We start from the raw sequence: 20,373 nt of genomic DNA, 5'->3' as shown, positions 1-20,373 counted from the left end.
ATGCACACACAGGATTCATAAATGCACACACAGGATTCATAAATGCACACACAGGATTCATAAATGCACACTTAATTCATAAATGCACACACAGGATTCATAAATGCACACACAGGATTCATAAATGCACACACAGGATTCATAAATGCACACTTAATTCATAAATGCACACTTAATTCATAAATGCACACACAGGATTCAGAAATGCACACACAGGATTCATAAATGCACACACAGGATTCATAAATGCACACTTAATTCATAAATGCACACTTAATTCATAAATGCACACACAGGATTCATAAATGCACACACAGGATTCATAAATGCACACTTAATTCATAAATGCACACTTAATTCATAAATGCACACACAGGATTCATAAATGCACACACAGGATTCAGAAATGCACACTTAATTCATAAATGCACACACAGGATTCATAAATGCACACTTAATTCATAAATGCACACTTAATTCATAAATGCACACTTAATTCATAAATGCACACACAGGATTCAGAAATGCACACTTAATTCATAAATGCACACACAGGATTCAGAAATGCACACTTAATTCATAAATGCACACACAGGATTCATAAATGCACACTTAATTCATAAATGCACACACAGGATTCAGAAATGCACACACAGGATTCATAAATGCACACTTAATTCATAAATGCACACACAGGATTCAGAAATGCACACACAGGATTCATAAATGCACACTTAATTCATAAATGCACACACAGGATTCATAAATGCACACTTAATTCATAAATGCACACACAGGATTCATAAATGCACACACAGGATTCATAAATGCACACTTAATTCATAAATGCACACACAGGATTCAGAAATGCACACTTAATTCATAAATGCACACTTAATTCATAAATGCACACACAGGATTCAGAAATGCACGCACAGGATTCATAAATGCACACACAGGATTCATAAATGCACACACAGGATTCATAAATGCACACACAGGATTCATAAATGCACACACAGGATTCATAAATGCACACTTAATTCATAAATGCACACACAGGATTCATAAATGCACACACAGGATTCATAAATGCACACTTAATTCATAAATGCACACACAGGATTCATAAATGCACACACAGGATTCATAAATGCACACACAGGATTCATAAATGCACACACAGGATTCAGAAATGCACACTTAATTCATAAATGCACACACAGGATTCAGAAATGCACACTTAATTCATAAATGCACACACAGGATTCAGAAATGCACACTTAATTCATAAATGCACACACAGGATTCAGAAATGCACACTTAATTCATAAATGCACACACAGGATTCAGAAATGCACACTTAATTCATAAATGCACACTTAATTCATAAATGCACACACAGGATTCAGAAATGCACGCACAGGATTCATAAATGCACACACAGGATTCATAAATGCACACACAGGATTCATAAATGCACACACAGGATTCATAAATGCACACACAGGATTCATAAATGCACACTTAATTCATAAATGCACACACAGGATTCATAAATGCACACACAGGATTCATAAATGCACACTTAATTCATAAATGCACACACAGGATTCATAAATGCACACACAGGATTCATAAATGCACACACAGGATTCATAAATGCACACACAGGATTCAGAAATGCACGCACAGGATTCATAAATGCACACACAGGATTCATAAATGCACACACAGGATTAATAAATGCACACACAGGATTCATAAATGCACACACAGGATTCATAAATGCACACTTAATTCATAAATGCACACACAGGATTCATAAATGCACACACAGGATTCATAAATGCACACACAGGATTCATAAATGCACACTTAATTCATAAATGCACACACAGGATTCATAAATGCACACACAGGATTCATAAATGCACACACAGGATTCATAAATGCACACACAGGATTCATAAATGCACACACAGGATTCATAAATGCACACTTAATTCATAAATGCACACACAGGATTCATAAATGCACACACAGGATTCATAAATGCACACACAGGATTCATAAATGCACACACAGGATTCATAAATGCACACAAAGGATTCATAAATGCACACACAGGATTCATAAATGCACACTTAATTCATAAATGCACACACAGGATTCATAAATGCACACACAGGATTCATAAATGCACACACAGGATTCATAAATGCACACAAAGGATTCATAAATGCACACACAGGATTCATAAATGCACACACAGGATTCATAAATGCACACACAGGATTCATAAATGCACACACAGGATTCATAAATGCACACACAGGATTCATAAATGCACACTTAATTCATAAATGCACACACTTAATTCATAAATGCACACACAGGATTCATAAATGCACACACAGGATTCATAAATGCACACTTAATTCATAAATGCACACTTAATTCATAAATGCACACTTAATTCATAAATGCACACACAGGATTCATAAATGCACACACAGGATTCATAAATGCACACTTAATTCATAAATGCACACTTAATTCATAAATGCACACTTAATTCATAAATGCACACACAGGATTCATAAATGCACACACAATTCATAAATGCACACACAGGATACACAAATGCACAAAAAAATTCACAAATGCGCACACAAAATTAAAAAAGCACAGAAGATTCACAAATGCACACAAAATTCAGAAATGCAAAGGGCCAGATTCAGAAATGTATTTCTGATGCACACACAAATATACCTTGATTTACAAACTGCTTGCGGTCTGTGAACTTCACTGCATTTGTGTGTGAATTTTGAGACTCCCCTGACTTGGCTCGACACACAAATGCCCTTTTTAAACAGGCAATGATCAGCAACCAATCAGATATCTCCCTTATTTTAGCCTATCACAAGAACGCACCCCACGTGGGGGATTGTTAACTTATAAGCCAATCACATGAACGCGTTTACACATCGCGATATAGCCTAAGGTGGTGCGAGCGAGCACGAACACAAGCGCAGGCTAGTGCGGTGGAGGACTTCTTCTGGCAGATGCCTGTATTTTCTTTCTCGGAGTTTGTCGCTGTTTGTCAGCTGCCAATGGCAATAGTAACTCACGCGCAAAACACAGTAACTTAACTTACTGTTTAAAAAGGGCATTTGTGTGTCAAGCCAAGTCAGGGGAGTCTCAAAATTCACACACAAATGCAGGGAAGTTCACAGACCACATTTTTAAATTTGAGGAACAAACTCAAAATGAATTTTGTGTGTTTTTATGAATTTTCTTTGTATTTATGAATTTTGTGTGCATTTGTGAATCTTCTGTGCTTTTTAAATTTTGTGTGCGCATTTGTGAATTTTTTGTGCATTTGTGTATCCTGTGTGTGCATTTATGAATTATGTGTGTGCATTTATGAATCTTGTGTGTGCATATGTGAATGTAGTGTGTGTATTTATCTTTATTGAGACTGATTTAGCTCCATAGTCAAACGTTCATTAATGAAGCACGAATGGCTCATGATTGTAATGTTTTCCCTCAGGATGCAGTAGCCGATGTCCCGCGGTTCTGCCTCTTCTACATCAGCTACGGACTGCAGCTCATCGCTCTGGTTTTATCAGCCATCGCTGACGTTTCACCTCAAGTTAAAAAACTTTCACAAACGGTACAGAAAGCATGAGAGAAATGCCACTTATAATATCACTCGTAATAAACGTATATGTTTTGCAATCTAAGTTCTGTAATTCTCCACAGAATCCCGAAGCTAAAGCAACGTTTCTCAGCAGAATCACCTTTAACTGGTTTAACAGGTGGATAATACGTTTAGTTTTTTTTAAGTTTTTTTACTAATTAGACTGCAAAAAATGCTTTTCTTGCTTAGTATTTTTGTCTTGTTTCTAGTCAAAATATCTAAACATACTTAAAACAAGAAGTATTTACTAGACAAGCAAAAGTAATTGTCTTGTTTTTGGAAAAAATAACTCAAAATGAAGAGAGTTTTTGCTTAAAATAAGAGAAATAATCTGCCAATGGGGTGAGGAAAATAATCTTAATTCAAACAGAAAACAAGATTATTTTTCTCACCGCATTGGCAGATTATTCATTTTAAGCAAAAACTCTTTTAATTTTGAGGGTTTTTTTCTTCCAAAACAAGACAATCATGTTTACTTGTCTAGCAAATGTTTCTTAATGTAAGAATTTTTAGATATTTAGACTAGAAACGAGACAAAAATGCTAAGCTGCTGTATGTTGCTGTTGTATGGGGTTTTCTTCTGCATAATTCACACCCTTGTATTTTCCAGCATGGTGTACAAAGGTTATAAGAAGCCTCTGGTTCAGGAGGACATGTGGGATCTGAATGAGAAGGACTCTACTCGTGCCATCTGTCAGCAGTTTGAGGACATAATGGCCAAAGAGCTGAAGAAAGCTCGCCGCGTCCTGCAGAAGAAGCAGAACAAACGGCGCTCTGGTGATGAACATCTCAACGGATTGGCCAAAGGAGTCAGTCAGGATGTTCTAGTTATGGTAAGAGACTGTTTCCTTATTCCCGGCTCTTTGGTCTTGGTTTACAATGCATAGACTAAAATAAAACAATCAATACTTTGGACCAACTTAAACAAAATACTCAAATTCATTACAGCCAAATTTATTAGCTTTGCTCAAGTTATGGTTTGGGTTCAAATACTTCTGGGTTAGAATATTTCTTTAACCACAAAATGTATACAGATTATAAAGATTATTACACATTACAATAAGGTTTCAGTAGTTAACACTAGTTAATGTATTAACCAATGTTAACGAGAAAGATAATGTATTAACTAACATGAACTAACCATGAGCAGTACATTTGTTACAGCATTTGTTAATCTTTGTTAATGTTAGTTAATAAAAGACAGCTTTTCACAGTGCATTAATTCATGTTAACAAGATTTTAATAATGTATTACAAACCTGATTCTAAAAAAGTTAGGACACTACAAATTGTGATTAAAAAAAAGGAATGCAATAATTCACAAATCTCATAATCTTATATTTTATTCACAATATAATAAAGAGAACATATCAAATGTTGAAAATGAGACATTTTGAAATACCATGCCAAATATTGGCTCATTTTGGAATTCATGAGAGCTTCACATTCCAACAAAGTTATGACAGGTAGCAATAAGAGGCCGGAAAAGTTAAATGAACACATAAGGAACAGCTGGAGGACCAATCTGCAACTTATTAGGACAACTGTCAACATGATTGGGTATAAAAAGAGCCTCTCAGAGTGGCAGTGTCTCTCAGAAGTCAAGATGGGCAGAGGATCACCAATTCCCCCAATGCTGCGGCGGACAATAGCGGAGCAATATCAGAAAGGAGTTTCTCTGAGAAACACTGCAGAGAGTTTGAAGTTATCATCATCTGCAGAGCATCATATTATCATCCAAAGATTCAGAGAATCTGGAACAATCTCTGTGCGTAAGGGTCAAGGGTCAAAACCAAACTGGGTGGCCGTGATCTTCAGCCCTTAGACGGCACTGCATCACATACAGGAATGATACTGTAATGGACATCACAACATGGGCTCAGGAATACTTCCAGAAAACATTAGTGAACACAATCCACCGAAAACTGTTCTGTGGTCAGACGAATCAAAATTTGAAGTTCTTTTTGGAAAACTGGGACGCCATGTCATCCGGACCAAAGAGGACAAGGACAACCCAAGTTGTTCTCAGCGCTCAGTTCAGAAGCTGCATCTCTGATGGTCTGGGGTTCATGAGTGTGTGTGGCATGGGCAGCTTACACATCTGGAAAGGCAGTCAATGCTGAAAGGTGTATCCAAGTTCTAGAACAACATATACCGATCCAGACGTCATCTCTTTCAGGGAAGACCTTGCATTCTCCAACATGACAATGCCAGACCACATACTGCATCAATTACAACATCATGGCTGCGTAGAAGAAGGATCCGGCACTGAAATGGCCAGCCTGCAGTCCAGGGCTGCATTTCCTGAAACGTTCTTAACTCTACGTCCTTCTTAAGTTATACCTTAAGGTATCCCTTAACATTAATATGTGTTTCCCGAAACAAACTTAGTTAAGAATACCTTCTTTAAGTCATACTTTCATAAGGTTGGTCTGGACCACTCTTAGCTATACCTTATCACTATTAACAGTCCATTCCACTAGTGGCCACCACTGTGAAAAAAAAGCTTCTTTATATGTCAGTCTATACGAATATAATTCTGAAGTTGCAATATACACCCAGTGTTCAATTAGGCTTGTTGAATTGTTTTTGTTTTGTTTTTTTGTTTGTTTTTTTATTTATTTTTAATTTTTTATGCAGGGATTAAAATTGTCATTAAAATTTCCTTACAAACACTAACGGTTGTTAGCTTTTTAACGATATTATCCAAAGGTACATCAGCTGGCAAACCCTTAGAGAGTAAAGGCTTAGGAGTCTATTTAAAGGGACTGATTGTGGAGGGAAGTTTAGTCAAACTTTGGCAGCGATCGCAAAGAATAGAATTGTGCTAAATCAAAGACGGCGCCATCCGCGGAGCCATTTAATGTATGTGCACTATTTCATACATGAACACTTTAGTCCCCTGGCTACCATGTCAGAAGCTGCTATTAAAAGAAATTTTGCCTACCACAAAAGCAAATTCAGCAGTTTTTAGATCTTGTTGGACCAACTTTGTTGAGACACAGCTATCCCCTCAGCCCTAAAATCAGCTGCTGGCGGCTCTTTTCTGTCTTTCTTTTTTCTCCGCCATATAGTAGCAGCTGATTATATGTTTTGCGTGTTGCGTTTTATTGACTAGGCCATCTAATAATATAAATGAGTCATTTACACAATAATGTGAAGCAGCTGCTGCATGGGCAATCATCCCTGTTTGTGGAGTAAATCAAGACACTCTATGGAAAATATATTGTAATAATTTAAATGACGCGTGCTCATGATGCGGTTGAGCAGGAGATTGCTGGTTCGTGCACTCATTTCAGAATTATGTCAAATTTAGGTGCAATTTTGTATGATAAATGAAAGTTCAACTTTTTCTGAAGTGCTTCTTTTATAAAGAACATACTTTTTTCACATAACGCAGTGAAACAGCCCCTGCATAGAGGATATAATCGATTCTTGAGCCATCGATATAAGCCAATTCAGCACTGCCACCACAGACAGCACCCGCTAACGTCGCACTTAAGAAGGTATACCTTAAGCGACCTATTAAGGTATAGTTCAGGGAACACACCTAGAAATGGTATACCTTCAGTTAAGTTATACCTTTAGAGTCTTCGTAGCGCGCTAAGAGACAACGTTATCGGGAAATGCAGTCCAGATCTTTCACCATTAGAAAACATTTGGCCCATCATAAAGAGGAAGATGCGATAAAGAAGACCTAAGACAGCTGAGCAACTAGAAGCCTGTATTAGACAAGAATGGACAACATTCCTATTCCTAAACTTGAGCAGCTCGTCTCCTCAGTCCCCAGACTTTTGCAGACTCATATAAAAAGAAGAGGGGATGACACACAGGGGGAAACATGGCCTTGGCACAACTTTTCTGAGATGTGCTGATGCCATGAAGTTTAAAATCAACTTATTTTTCCCTTAAAATTATACATTTTCTCGGTTTAAACATTTTATATGACATCTATGTTGTATTCTGAATAAAATATTGAAATTTCAAACTTCCACATCATTACATTCTGTTCTTATTCACAATTAGTAGTGTCCCAACTTTTTTGGAATCAACTTTTTAAATATTTCATCATAATATTCTTTAGTTTTTATTGTCATTGTTTGGTTGATTTTGAATGACCTGTTTCCTGTTGAGTTGATTATCTTGTGTGTTTAAGAGCGTCAGTTCACTTGTCATGTTAATTGTAGTTTACACACCTTTGATTTCACTCTAGTTTTGCATTCAGTTTCTTTTGTTTGATTCTATAAATGTACGCTGCGGTTCAATCGCCTCATCATCATGATAACGTGACCATAATCTGTCAAAACAAACTGAATCTACTGACTGGTGCACTCACATTCTTTCTTATTAGGAGGAGACAGGAAAAAAGAAAGACAAAAAGAAAGAGAAGAAGGATTCTGAGTCCGACTATCCTCAGTCCTGGCTGATTCCCACCATTGTGAAAACCTTCAAAGGTGTGCTCATAGAGTCCGCAGTCTTCAAACTCATACAGGATCTGCTGGCGTTCGCAAGCCCACAACTTCTCAAGTAAGTTCTGCATCTTTTCTTGTTCCACAAGACCTTTTTTGTTGTTGTTGCTGGTCTTCAGACTTGGGCATTATGGTCTGCAAAAAGGGCAGGAAACATTCTCTGAACAAACATAACTTCAGTTGAATGGAGAGGCGGACAGAAGTGGAGTACAGTATTCTTACTTTCTACTCAAGTAAGTTTTCAAGTATATACTTTATCAGTGTTTTTCTTTGGAAAACTTTTACTTCACTACATTCCAAAGCATAATATATAATTATTGTTTTATTGCACTACATTTCATAAATAAATGTTTTTGTTTTGTTTTTTTTACCTTTAACTCTTAATTACTTTAAACATATAGTACTTTCTTACTTGTACTCAAGTAAAATTTTTATTACTTTTACTAGAGTAAAAATATACAGCACTACATTTCTTTATGTAATTAAGTATTAAATAATATTCAATATGAAACGCAGTGCAGTAAAAAGTACAATATTATGTTTTGGAATGTTTTGAAGTAAAAGTTTTCCAAAGAAGAACACAGATAAAGTAAATATACTTGAAAAATAAAATTACTTTGAAAGTAAAAATACTTCAATACTGTCTGCCTCTGGTTGGATGTCCATCTAACATGTTTTAAATGTTACTACTTGTTTCGGAACTTTCCGAGAACATTTCAAATGTAACATTCCGAGAGCATTCAAATGTAACATTCGGAGAACCTTCAAATGTAACATTTCAAGAACATTCAAATGTAACATTCAGAGAGCATTCAAATGTAACATTCCGAGAACATTCAAAGTAACATTCCGAGAACATTCAAATGTAACATTCTGAGAACATTCAAATGTAACATTCCGAGAACATTCAAATGTAACATTCTGAGAACATTCAAATGTAACATTCTGAGAACATTTCAAATGTAACATTCCAATAACGTTTGAAGAATGATACAATGAAATGTTCCCTTTAAGTTTCGATAACCAATAAAGAACACATTTTTGTAATGAGTTATTCAATTTTTTGTGTGAACGTGGTGGACCAACATGTTGTGGTTTGTCACAGGTTAATGATAGCCTTCACTCAGGACAAATCCAGTTATGCGTGGACGGGCTACCTGTACGCAGTTCTGCTTCTGGCCGTGGCGTTTTTACAGTCAGTCATTCTGCAGCAGTATTTCCAGCGATGTTTTATCCTGGGTATGAAAGTGCGCACAGCTATCATGGCAGCTGTTTATAAGAAGGTACGCTCTTAGATCTCTGTTTTGCATCAATTTATAATCCTTATTTTGCTGCAATAGTCAGTCTGCTGAAGTGCCCCTGTTATGCTTTTTTTGGATATTAAATGTCAAATGAGTTTAAAATGAGATATGAAATGAGTGTCAAAGCTCTGCAGTTTAAAGGTCGAAGTGCAGATGAATGGTGTTTTTGTTTTTAGAAGAAGCGATTCTGAACCGAAGTAAGTCGTCAGTAATTAATTTCTGTTCGTATCACTGTGTGCCAAGAGCTGAGATTCAGATATGATAATGAGCATTTGCTTTCCGACCAATCAGAGCAGAGCAGCTCTCAGAGAGGTGGGGTTTAGAGAGCCTGAAGCCTTGATGGAAGCGTTTCAGACACTAAGAGTAGGGCCGCACGATTATGACAAATCATAAATGTCAATTATTTGTAATTGCGATTTGTAAACTACGATTATCTCAATTTACATTGCATGATGGTTTGAATAGTTTATGCCATTGTTTGAAGCGACGGCCATATTGTTCAGTATCAGAATAAACAAGCTGAAAACACTCTTCCTGAAAAACTTTTATTGATTCTTCTATTGCATTTATGCCTTAAAAGGCAAATATACTGCACATTGGTTACCCCCAGTTGTCATGGTATGGGAAAATATTTAGTTTTTTTTAACCTGAAATCAATTTTATTGGATTCCCTGACCCCAAAAATGTACACTTTGACACCAAATTTGTCATTATAGCGATAACAGAAGCAAAGATATGGGCTCTAGAGTATTTTCGGCACATTGGCGGCCATTCATTCAAACAAAAAAACCTGTTTATTTCTGATAAAAAGTGTGATCTCACTTGTGTCTTAGGATAAATTTATTTGTATGACCCTAAGGTACTTCCATACCAAAGGGGACCTTTGCATCATGACTTGAAGTCAAAGGTCACTTAACCTCCCTACTATAGTTGAGCTTGTTTCTATATTAGTTAATAGTAGTAGCTGAAGTGTTAATGTAGTGCTACGCATTAGTCCTGCATTACTTCCTGCAGAGTTATCCATTAATAACAGAACATTATTATAAAGTGTTACCGTTTTATCATCGCCCGTGGATGATTGTGTGATGCCTCTGCTTCCTTTAAGGCTTTAGTTGTGTCGAACGACTCCAGGAAAGAGTCGACCGCCGGAGAGATTGTCAACCTGATGTCAGCGGATGCTCAGAGATTTAACGACGTCACCAACTTTATTCATTTGCTGTGGTCGTGTCCACTGCAGATCGCTCTGTCCATAGCTTTCCTGTGGATTGAGCTGGGTCCGGCGGTCCTAGCGGGCCTGTTGGTCATGGTGCTGATGGTGCCCATTAACGGCTGGCTGGCCACCAAATCCAGGACCTTCCAGGTGATCCGGCTTCATTAGGCATCGCTCTAGTAGAAGACGTCGGGGAGAGCGGGGCACAAACTAACGCTCCGTTTGTGTAAATCCACTTAGGGTTTAGAGTAATTTTTTTACTAGTACAGTACAATTATGTAGTTTTGTTTCATTAATGCAGTGTATACTTTTCTCTTGATTTACCCCCAAAGAATAAAAGTACACTGCAAAAAATGCTTTTCTTACTTATTATTTTTGTCTTGTTTCTAGTCCAAATATCTAATAATTCTTACATTAAGAAACATTTACTAGACAAGTAAAAGTAATTGTCTTGTTTTGGGGAAAATAACTCAAAATGAAGAGAGTTTTTGGTTAAAATAAGATAAATAATCTGCCAATGGAGTGAGAAAAATAATCTTGTTTTCTGTTTGAATTAAGATTATTTTTCTCACCCCATTGGCAGATTATTTATCTTATTTTAACCAAAAACTCTCTTCATTTTGAGTTATTTTTCCAAAAACAAGACAATAATTTGTACTTGTCTAGTAAATGTTTCTTAATGTAAGAATTTTTAGATATTTGGACTAGAAACAAGACAAAAATACTGAGTAAGAAAAGCATTTTTTGCAGTGTGAAATGTGACAACATGCCCCAAAGGTGGGGCACACCGTAACATGAGCAAATTACAGATTACAATGTCATCTGATATAATCAAAAAAATATCAAAAACTATATTGTCAATAAAATACAATTATTAACTTTTTGAAATAAAATAATGGCATTGTTTTATCATAAAAAATACACACCTTTTTTATTTTAATAACAAACACATCTCTAATCCAGCTGTACAGCATAGTTAAAAACAGAATAATAATGAATCTTTTATGAACATTGACTCTCAGTCCTCATTAACCCTTTTCTCATGGTTTCTCAAAATAATTCATAAAAGTATAGAATATAATTTCGTATTTCTAATAGAGGCTGATTGTAACGCGACTGCGATCTTCTGCTGTCAGATCAGCATTAAAGAACGATATCAACAGATAGAAGATTAAAATAATATCAGATTTATCTTACTTTAAATAAACACAAAACACAGAGGTGAAACCTTTGTCAAAAAATCCCATTGGAATTTGACATTTTTATAATTAATTAATTACTTTTTAGAGTCACCCTGTGGTTGGCCAAATGTCCTTCTATCTTTTTCGGACATCATAAGCTGAAATAAAACACTTTATCTTAAGGTTCAGTTATTACCTATTAACTAGTGTCTTATGATCATGCATAATACCAGGATATTGTCTGTTTATGAGCACTTATAAAGCTCATATTAATGCCTTATTCTGCATGAGCTTATTCTACATCCCTTAATCCTACACTGTAAAAATATTTTTGTTGTTTTTTGTTGGTTTAACTTAAAAAAATAAGTAACCTAATTGCCTTAACATTTTGAGTTTATTGAAATTAAAAATTTGAGTTGATACAATGAAGAAAATTTGTTTAATAAATAGAAACTCAAAATATTATTGTATCTGAACCACTTGCACATTGAATGTGAGAAATCATGAAAATAGCACAATTTGGCTGGGTCATCACAAATAAAACACACAATTACCCAATATGCTTACAAAATCTTTTAATAATATTTTAATAAAGGCTGTCTAATCTCAAAAAATGTTCATTGTATTAACACAAAATTTTAATTTCAATGAACTCAAAATGTCAAGGCAACCAGGCAACTTATTTTTCTAAATATTTTTTTTACAGTGCACCCAATACCTAAACTTAAACGCTACAAAAACTACCTTACTAACTATTAATAAGCAGTAAATTGGGAGTTTATTGAGGAAAAAGTCGTAGTTAATAGTGAATATGTGTTCCTCATACTAAAGTGTTACCAATAAATAAAAATAAACTTAAGTAATAAATGCTCAGTGAATGTTCAGTGATATCTTCCAAAGACTTTTTAATTTTGGTGCTATTTTTCTCTATATATAGTGCTGATATGGCAACTAGTAAAAATACACAAAGTTTGGTCATCCTGACATGTGTGTAAAGTGTTAAACCGTGTGTGTTACAACTAACCCCGCGTTAGGTTGTGCCCCGAGCTCCCCAATCTGCTTACAAAATAAATATGATATAATGCACGATATCGTCCACTAAGCGCAACATGCTTCCTTTTTAGGTGCAAAATATGAAATTTAAAGACTCGCGCATGAAAATTGTGAATGACATATTGAATGGAATCAAAGTAAGTGTTTTCTAGCATGCCTCATCATATTTATCTTTACAGGACAGATGGAAACATGGTTAGTTGACGTGTATTTATTTCTTTGTCCCCCGTGTGGTAGATTCTCAAGTATTACGCCTGGGAATCATCTTTTGAGTCTCAGGTTCAGGGAATTCGAGAAAAGGAGCTGAAGGTGATGAGGAAATATGCCTACCTCTCATCTGTCTCCATCTTCATATTTTCCTGTGCTCCAGCTCTTGTGAGTATAATAATGCTTTATATACCGCAGGGCTCGACATTAACGCTTGATTTTTTTTTTTGAAGGGACGAGTGACAGAGAATTTTACTTGCCCGACGGACAAAAGGATTAAAACGGCAATGACAAAAACTAACTATAGAATCACCAAAATGCAAGAATGCTCATTCGTTTGCTAGTGTAAGTGGCGTCTGTTTGATAACTCTGTTTGGTTCCATAGTGAATGAACTGGGCTTAGTGGGCTAAGCTAATGCTGTCAGATCGTCACCGCGCGTCAGAGAGATTAAGAGTACGCACTGAGACGAGAGAGGTGTGTGTCAACTCGTCTTAGTTAAGGGAATAACAGTTTAATATGAAAAAGCGGTGGAGTATCCCTTTAATGTCGAGCCCTGCATACAGTGTGAAATAATTTTCTATTGCAAGGCACCAGTGTATCGACTGACAGTAAAGTTTAAATCCTGAATGAAGTAATCACAGAAAGTGAGCAGCCCATTATACACACTGACAGGTCTCCTCTCCTCCTCTTCTCCTCTCCTCCTCTCCTCCACTCCTCCTCTTCTCCTCTCCTCCTCTCCTCCTCTCCTCATCTCCTCCTCATCTCCTCCTCTCCTCATCTCCTCATCTCCTCATCTCCTCCTCATCTCCTCTCCTCCTCTTCTCCTCCTCCTCTCCTCATCTCCTCCTCCTCTCCTCCTCTCCTCATCTCCTCCTCTCCTCCTCATCTCCTCTCCTCCTCTTCTCCTCCTCCTCTCCTCATCTCCTCCTCATCTCCTCCTCCTCTCCTCATCTCCTCCTCTCCTCCTCATCTCCTCTCCTCCTCATCTCCTCCTCATCTCCTCTCCTCCTCATCTCCTCCTCATCTCCTCTCCTCCTCATCTCCTCCTCTCCTCCTCATCTCCTCTCCTCCTCTTCTCCTCCTCATCTCCTCCTCTCCTCCTCCTCTCCTCCTCATCTCCTCCTCTCCTCATCTCCTCCTCTCCTCATCTCCTCATCTCCTCCTCATCTCCTCTCCTCCACATCTCCTCTCCTCCTCTTCTCCTCCTCATCTCCTCCTCTTCTCCTCCTCCTCTTCTCCTCCTCCTCTCCTCCTCATCTCCTCCTCTCCTCCTCATCTCCTCCTCATCTCCTCCTCTCCTCATCTCCTCCTCTCCTCCTCATCTCCTCCTCATCTCCTCCTCTCCTCCTCATCTCCTCCTCTCCTCCTCATCTCCTCCTCTCCTCCTCATCTCCTCCTCTCCTCATCTCCTCATCTCCTCCTCATCTCCTCTCCTCCTCTTCTCCTCCTCCTCTCCTCATCTCCTCCTCTCCTCCTCATCTCCTCCTCATCTCCTCCTCTCCTCCTCTCCTCCTCTCCTCATCTCCTCCTCTCCTCCTCTTCTCCTCATCTCCTCCTCTCCTCATCTCCTCATCTCCTCATCTCCTCCTCATCTCATCTCCTCCTCTTCTCCTCCTCCTCTCCTCATCTCCTCCTCTCCTCCTCATCTCCTCCTCATCTCCTCTCCTCCTCATCTCCTCCTCATCTCCTCTCCTCCTCATTTCCTCCTCATCTCCTCTCCTCCTCATCTCCTCTCCTCCTCATCTCCTCCTCTCCTCCTCATCTCCTCTCCTCCTCTTCTCCTCCTCATCTCCTCCTCTCCTCCTCCAATCCTCCTCATCTCCTCCTCTCATCTCCTCCTCATCTCCTCTTCTCCTCCTCCTCTCCTCATCTCCTCATCTCCTCCTCTCCTCCTCTTCTCCTCCTCCTCTCCTCATCTCCTCCTCTCCTCCTCCTCTCCTCCTCATCTCCTCCTCTCCTCATCTCCTCATCTCCTCTCCTCCTCATCTCCTCCTCCTCTCCTCATCTTCTCCCTCATCTCCTCCTCTCCTCCTCATCTCCTCCTCTCCTCATCTCCTCCTCATCTCCTCATCTCCTCTTCTCCTCCTCCTCTCCTCATCTCCTCCTCATCTCCTCCTCTCCTCATCTCCTCATCTCCTCCTCATCTCCTCTCCTCCTCTTCTCCTCCTCCTCTCCTCATCCCTCCTCTCCTCCTCATCTCCTCCTCTCCTCTCCTCTCCTCATCTCCTCCTCTCCTCCTCATCTCCTCCTCTCCTCATCTCCTCCTCTCCTCCTCATCTCCTCTCCTCCTCTTCTCCTCCTCCTCTCCTCATCTCCTCCTCTCCTCCTCCTCTCCTCCTCATCTCCTCCTCTCCTCATCTCCTCCTCTCCTCCTCATCTCCTCTCCTCTTCTCCTCCTCCTCTCCTCCTCCTCTCCTCCTCATCTCCTCCTCTCCTCATCTCCTCCTCTCCTCCTCATCTCCTCTCCTCCTCTTCTCCTCCTCCTCTCCTCCTTCTCTCCTCCTCTCCTCCTTCTCTCCTCCTCATCTCCTCCTCTCCTCATCTCCTCCTCTCCTCCTCATCTCCTCTCCTCCTCCTCTCCTCCTCATCTCCTCCTCATCTCCTCTCCTCCTCCTCTCCTCCTCATCTCCTCCTCTCCTCCTCTCCCTCCTCATCTCCTCTCCTCCTCTTCTCCTCTCCTTCTCCTCATCTCCTCCTCTCCTCCTCTTCTCCTCCTCCTCTCCTCCTCATCTCCCCTCTCCTCATCTCCTCCTCTCCTCCTCTCCTCCTCTCCTCCTCATCTCCTCATCTCCTCATCTCCTCCTCTCCTCCTCATCTCCTCTCCTCCTCTTCTCCTCCTCCTCTCCTCATCTCCTCCTCATCTCCTCCTCTCCTCCTCATCTCCTCATCTCCTCCTCTCCTCCTCATCTCCTCTCCTCCTCCTCTCCTCCTCCTCTCCTCATCTCCTCCTCATCTCCTCCTCATCTCCTCCTCCCCTCATCTCCTCCTCCCCTCATCTCCTCCTCTCCTCCTCTCCTCCTCTCCTCCTCATCTCCTCCTCTCCTCATCTCCTCCTCTCCTCCTCTCCTCCTCATCTCCTCTCCTCCTCTTCTCCTCCTCTCCTCCTCATCTCCTCCTCTTCTCCTCCTCCTCTCCTCATCTCCTCCTCTCCTCCTCATCTCCTCTCCTCTTCTCCTCCTCCTCTCCTCATCTCCTCTCCTCCTCTTCTCCTCCTCCTCTCCTCATCTCCTACTCATCTCCTCCTCTCCTCATCTCCTACTCATCTCCTCCTCTCCTCCTCTCCTCATCTCCTCCTCATCTCCTCTCCTCCTCCTCTTCTCCTCCTCCTCTCCTCATCTCCTCCTCTCCTCATCTCCTCATCTCCTCATCTCCTCATCTCCTCTCCTCCTCTTCTCCTCCTCCTCTCCTCATCTCCTCCTCTCCTCCTCATCTCCTCCTCATCTCCTCTCCTCCTCTTCTCCTCCTCCTCTCCTCATCTCCTCCTCTCCTCCTCATCTCCTCCTCATCTCCTCATCTCCTCTTCTCCTCCTCCTCTCCTCATCTCCTCCTCTCCTCCTCATCTCCTCCTCTCCTCCTCTCCTCCTCTTCCTCCTCATCTCCTCCTCATCTCCTCCTCATCTCCTCATCTCCTCCTCTCCTCCTCATCTCCTCCTCATCTCCTCCTCTCCTCCTCATCTCCTCCTCATCTCCTCCTCTCCTCCTCATCTCCTCCTCATCTCCTCCTCATCTCCTCTCCTCCTCTTCCTCCTCTTCTACTCCTCTTCTCTTCCTCTCCTCTCCTCCTCTTCTCCTCTTCTCCTCTCCTCCTCTTCTACTCCTCTTCTCCTCTCCTCCTCTCCTCTTCTCCTCTCCTCCTCTCCTCCTCTTCTCCAGGTGTCTCTGGCGACCTTCGCTGTATTTGTGTCTGTGAGTTCTGATAACATCTTGGATGCAGAGAAAGCCTTCACCTCCATCTCGCTCTTCAACATCCTGCGCTTCCCGCTGGCCATGCTTCCTCAGCTGATTTCCAGCATGGTTCAGGTACTGCACACAATCAATGCATTACTTTGTATTTATATGGATATCTATACAGAAGCATTTTATTGCTACCCTTCAACAAGTTTTCAGTTATAACCGTATTTATGATCATGTTTGAAGTTAGTTCTCTACTTTTTTCAACGTTTAGACCGGTGTATCTAAGAAGAGACTTGAGAGATTTCTGAGTGGCAATGATCTGGACACAACTGCAATAAATCATGACGACAGCAACAGTAAGTCAAGAAGATACTCCTTTAGAATTCACTTTTTGACATATTCATTACGGTTTGCAGAAACAATGTGTTCTTGATCAGCTGGTTCTGTAACGAAGTCCACTTCAGAGAAACAACAGCAGGTCCCAAATAACACACTATGTTCTGAGAACGTTTTGCTAACGTTCACATTAAGTGAATTATTATTATTATTATTATTTTGTTTATTAAGCACAAGTTCAGGGAATGTTCCATTGTATCCTTCTTCAAATATTAAGGGAATTTGAATGTTCTCTGAACGTTACAAAACAAAAAGTCCACCTGAAACGTTCAGAAAAAAACATCCATCAACGATGTATAAATAACTTTTTTTTGTGCTAACTGCCACGGGTAGGTGGCTGTAATGAAGCTCACGACTCTGGAGATACTTTTGGATAACTTTAAAGGGGCGGTGAAATGCTGTTTCATGCATACTGAGCTTTACACTGTTAAAGACTTGGATTCCCATCCTAAAAACTAATGTTGGACGTTTGATGGAGTATTTCTGTGTCAAAAATCCTCCTTCCGGTTTCTCACAAGTTTCGGAGAGTTTTTTTCGAGTATGGGTCGGCTTGACGTTAATAGAGCGGAAGGTCCTTGTATGGGCCGTACGGGCTCTTCTCCCGGTAGGGTGCGCGCGCGAGACTAGAGCGAGAGAGGAAACGCACGCCCATAAACACTCTCAGCTGCAGATCCAGTCGTCCGTGAACACTTCTGTCGCGCCGCGCTCCACTTTATTCCTATGGGTGACGTCGAGCGACTTCAACGCTTCAGCACAGCATTCTGGGAAGGCAGCGCTGCATCTGAACCGATTTGAACGCAGAAATGACGGGAAGCTTCACAACATCGCTTCAGTCGCGTCGCAAAGTGGATTTCCACGGTCACTGCTGTCAGGACTTCACCAAATCATACCAAAGAAGTGTGTTTCTGACGGAGCGGTCCCAGCGATAAAGGTTCGGTCCTGCTTTGGAAGCAGCCGGTGAGTAAAACTGCTTCAGATGTCTGTGCTGTCGGCTATCGTCGCGTGAGTAAACATCAGTAAACGACACGATCGCGTGCTTCGTCATTCAAATGCGCTAACGGACTCCATTGTTGTTCTCTGTATAACGTTACACTAGTCTGACGTGCAAAACCGTTTTGCTCGCTACTGCTAAGGTTTAGTCACATACAATAGTCCATAAACCGAATCATGTCCTCATAAACTGCGAGTAAACACACACAAATGTTGACAGGCCACTAAATACAGTCCATACCACAGAGACGGACGTCCTGCTGTTGCCGTTTCTCCTGTTCAATTTATTTCAGCCTCCGAATGATTCTGGATCATATCTGTATTAGCTGAGATCGATAGCCATGGGCTTCTCCACGCTTGAGGACGTCACCGCTTTGTTCGCGCTCGTCATTCTTTTAGCTCCGCCCACTCGATACACCTCCAGCCGCTCGTTTTTTTCCGGAAAGACTCGGTACAGTCTATATTTATTTTATAAAATATAATAAAATAAAGACTTTTCGGAGATATGAAGGATGCAATGCTACTCTATAGGTACTCAAGATTGACATGAGATTGACTGAAACTGAGTGTTTCACCCAACTTTAACCAAACATTGTTTTAACGTTACTGGAAGAACGTTTGTTCATAACCTTGCCAGAATGTTAGTTTTGAGGTTCCCTGTTAGCTGAGTTGGAATGAAATCTCAGAAAGAGCTGAAATCTGTCATTATTTCATGAATTAGTTGCTGCAGTGAGCATGACTGACGGCACGCTTGCCTGGGAAAGAGGCACAGAACCGGTTCTGAAGGAGTGAGTTTTGCCGTTTCACACACTACAACATAACACTATCATACTTTTACACTGTTACAGTATAAAACAGATTCCACAATGATTTAGGATTACTCTGGTGTGTGTGTGTGAGACTGTGTGATTGAGAGTTTGAGTGTGTGTGTGTGTGTGTTATCTATCAGTTTTCACTATAGCTTTTAAGCGCCGTTGTTGATTTGTCCCCGCTGTGCTTCAGTGTGTGTCTGGACATTAAGCCGGGCCGCCTGGTGGCTGTGGTCGGAGCTGTGGGATCTGGGAAGACGTCGCTGATTTCTGCTCTGCTGGGGGAACTGCACTTCCTCAACGGACACATTAACATCAATGTAACCAAACCGCTCTCCTGAATCATTAATGCAGCTCGCACACCGCAAAAAATGCTCTTCTTACTTAGTATTTTTGTCTTGTTTCTAGTCAAAATATCTAAAAATTCTTACATTAATAAACATTTACTAGACAAGTACAAATTATTGCCTTGTTTTGGGGAAAATAACTAAAAATGAAGAGAGTTTTTGCTTAAAATAAGATAAATAATCTGCCAATGGGGTGAGGAAAATAATCTTAATTCAAACAGAAAACAAGATTTTGCTCACCCCATACAGTGTATTGCTGGCTGGCCGTTAATCGTGTGTGTGTGTGTGTGTGTCTCAGGGGTCGGTGGCGTATGTTCCTCAGCAGGCCTGGATCCAGAACGCGACCCTGAAGGATAATGTGCTGTTCGGCTCTGAGCTGGATGAGGAGCGGTACCGGGCTGCGGTGGAGGCCTGCGCTCTCGGCCCGGATCTGGACCTGCTGCCGGGGAGAGATCAGACTGAGATCGGAGAGAAGGTGAAGCCTGGGGCTATAGAGCACTGCAAAATAAGGCTCTTCTACTTTGTCATTTTGTCTTGTTTCTAGTCTAACTCATGGGTGTCAGAAACTAATTAAAAATGTGTGGGTCCTCTCTCTCAGATTTTTTTTTTTTACTGGAGTAACGATAGATACCATTTACATTAAATACAAATATACCGCCGTTTACTAAACGATTGATTGGGCCAGACACAATTACGGAAATCAGAGTTATTTACCGTGGCTATAGAGTAGGGGTATGACACATGACATCAAGTTTAGACGCAAATCGATCTGAGGTTCGAATCCGCCTTTTGCTGAACTCGCTCTACTCC

At 40.4% G+C, this 20,373-nt stretch overlaps 1 protein-coding gene across 2 annotated transcripts in view; it reads left to right on the top strand.

The window, feature by feature from the left end:
• Window positions 1-20,373, top strand: part of abcc2 (ATP-binding cassette, sub-family C (CFTR/MRP), member 2) — a 50,325-nt gene that overhangs the window by 5,903 nt on the left and 24,049 nt on the right. For both annotated transcript variants that reach the window (XM_067420799.1, XM_067420800.1), the window contains exons 5-17: window positions 3,557-3,679; window positions 3,769-3,824; window positions 4,317-4,539; window positions 8,057-8,232; window positions 9,280-9,457; window positions 10,581-10,835; window positions 12,991-13,056; window positions 13,157-13,294; window positions 17,001-17,147; window positions 17,293-17,377; window positions 19,129-19,195; window positions 19,410-19,536; window positions 19,862-20,038. In XM_067420799.1, coding sequence (XP_067276900.1) covers window positions 3,557-3,679; window positions 3,769-3,824; window positions 4,317-4,539; window positions 8,057-8,232; window positions 9,280-9,457; window positions 10,581-10,835; window positions 12,991-13,056; window positions 13,157-13,294; window positions 17,001-17,147; window positions 17,293-17,377; window positions 19,129-19,195; window positions 19,410-19,536; window positions 19,862-20,038 — 1,818 coding nt within the window. The remainder of the gene's footprint in view (window positions 1-3,556; window positions 3,680-3,768; window positions 3,825-4,316; window positions 4,540-8,056; window positions 8,233-9,279; window positions 9,458-10,580; window positions 10,836-12,990; window positions 13,057-13,156; window positions 13,295-17,000; window positions 17,148-17,292; window positions 17,378-19,128; window positions 19,196-19,409; window positions 19,537-19,861; window positions 20,039-20,373) is intronic.

This window comes from Pseudorasbora parva, chromosome 17, assembly GCF_024679245.1.
Source record: "Pseudorasbora parva isolate DD20220531a chromosome 17, ASM2467924v1, whole genome shotgun sequence".
In the NCBI taxonomy this organism is placed as follows: Eukaryota; Metazoa; Chordata; class Actinopteri; order Cypriniformes; family Gobionidae; genus Pseudorasbora; species Pseudorasbora parva.
Note: the sequence above shows the minus strand (reverse complement) of the source record. Positions and strands in the feature narration are given on the sequence as shown.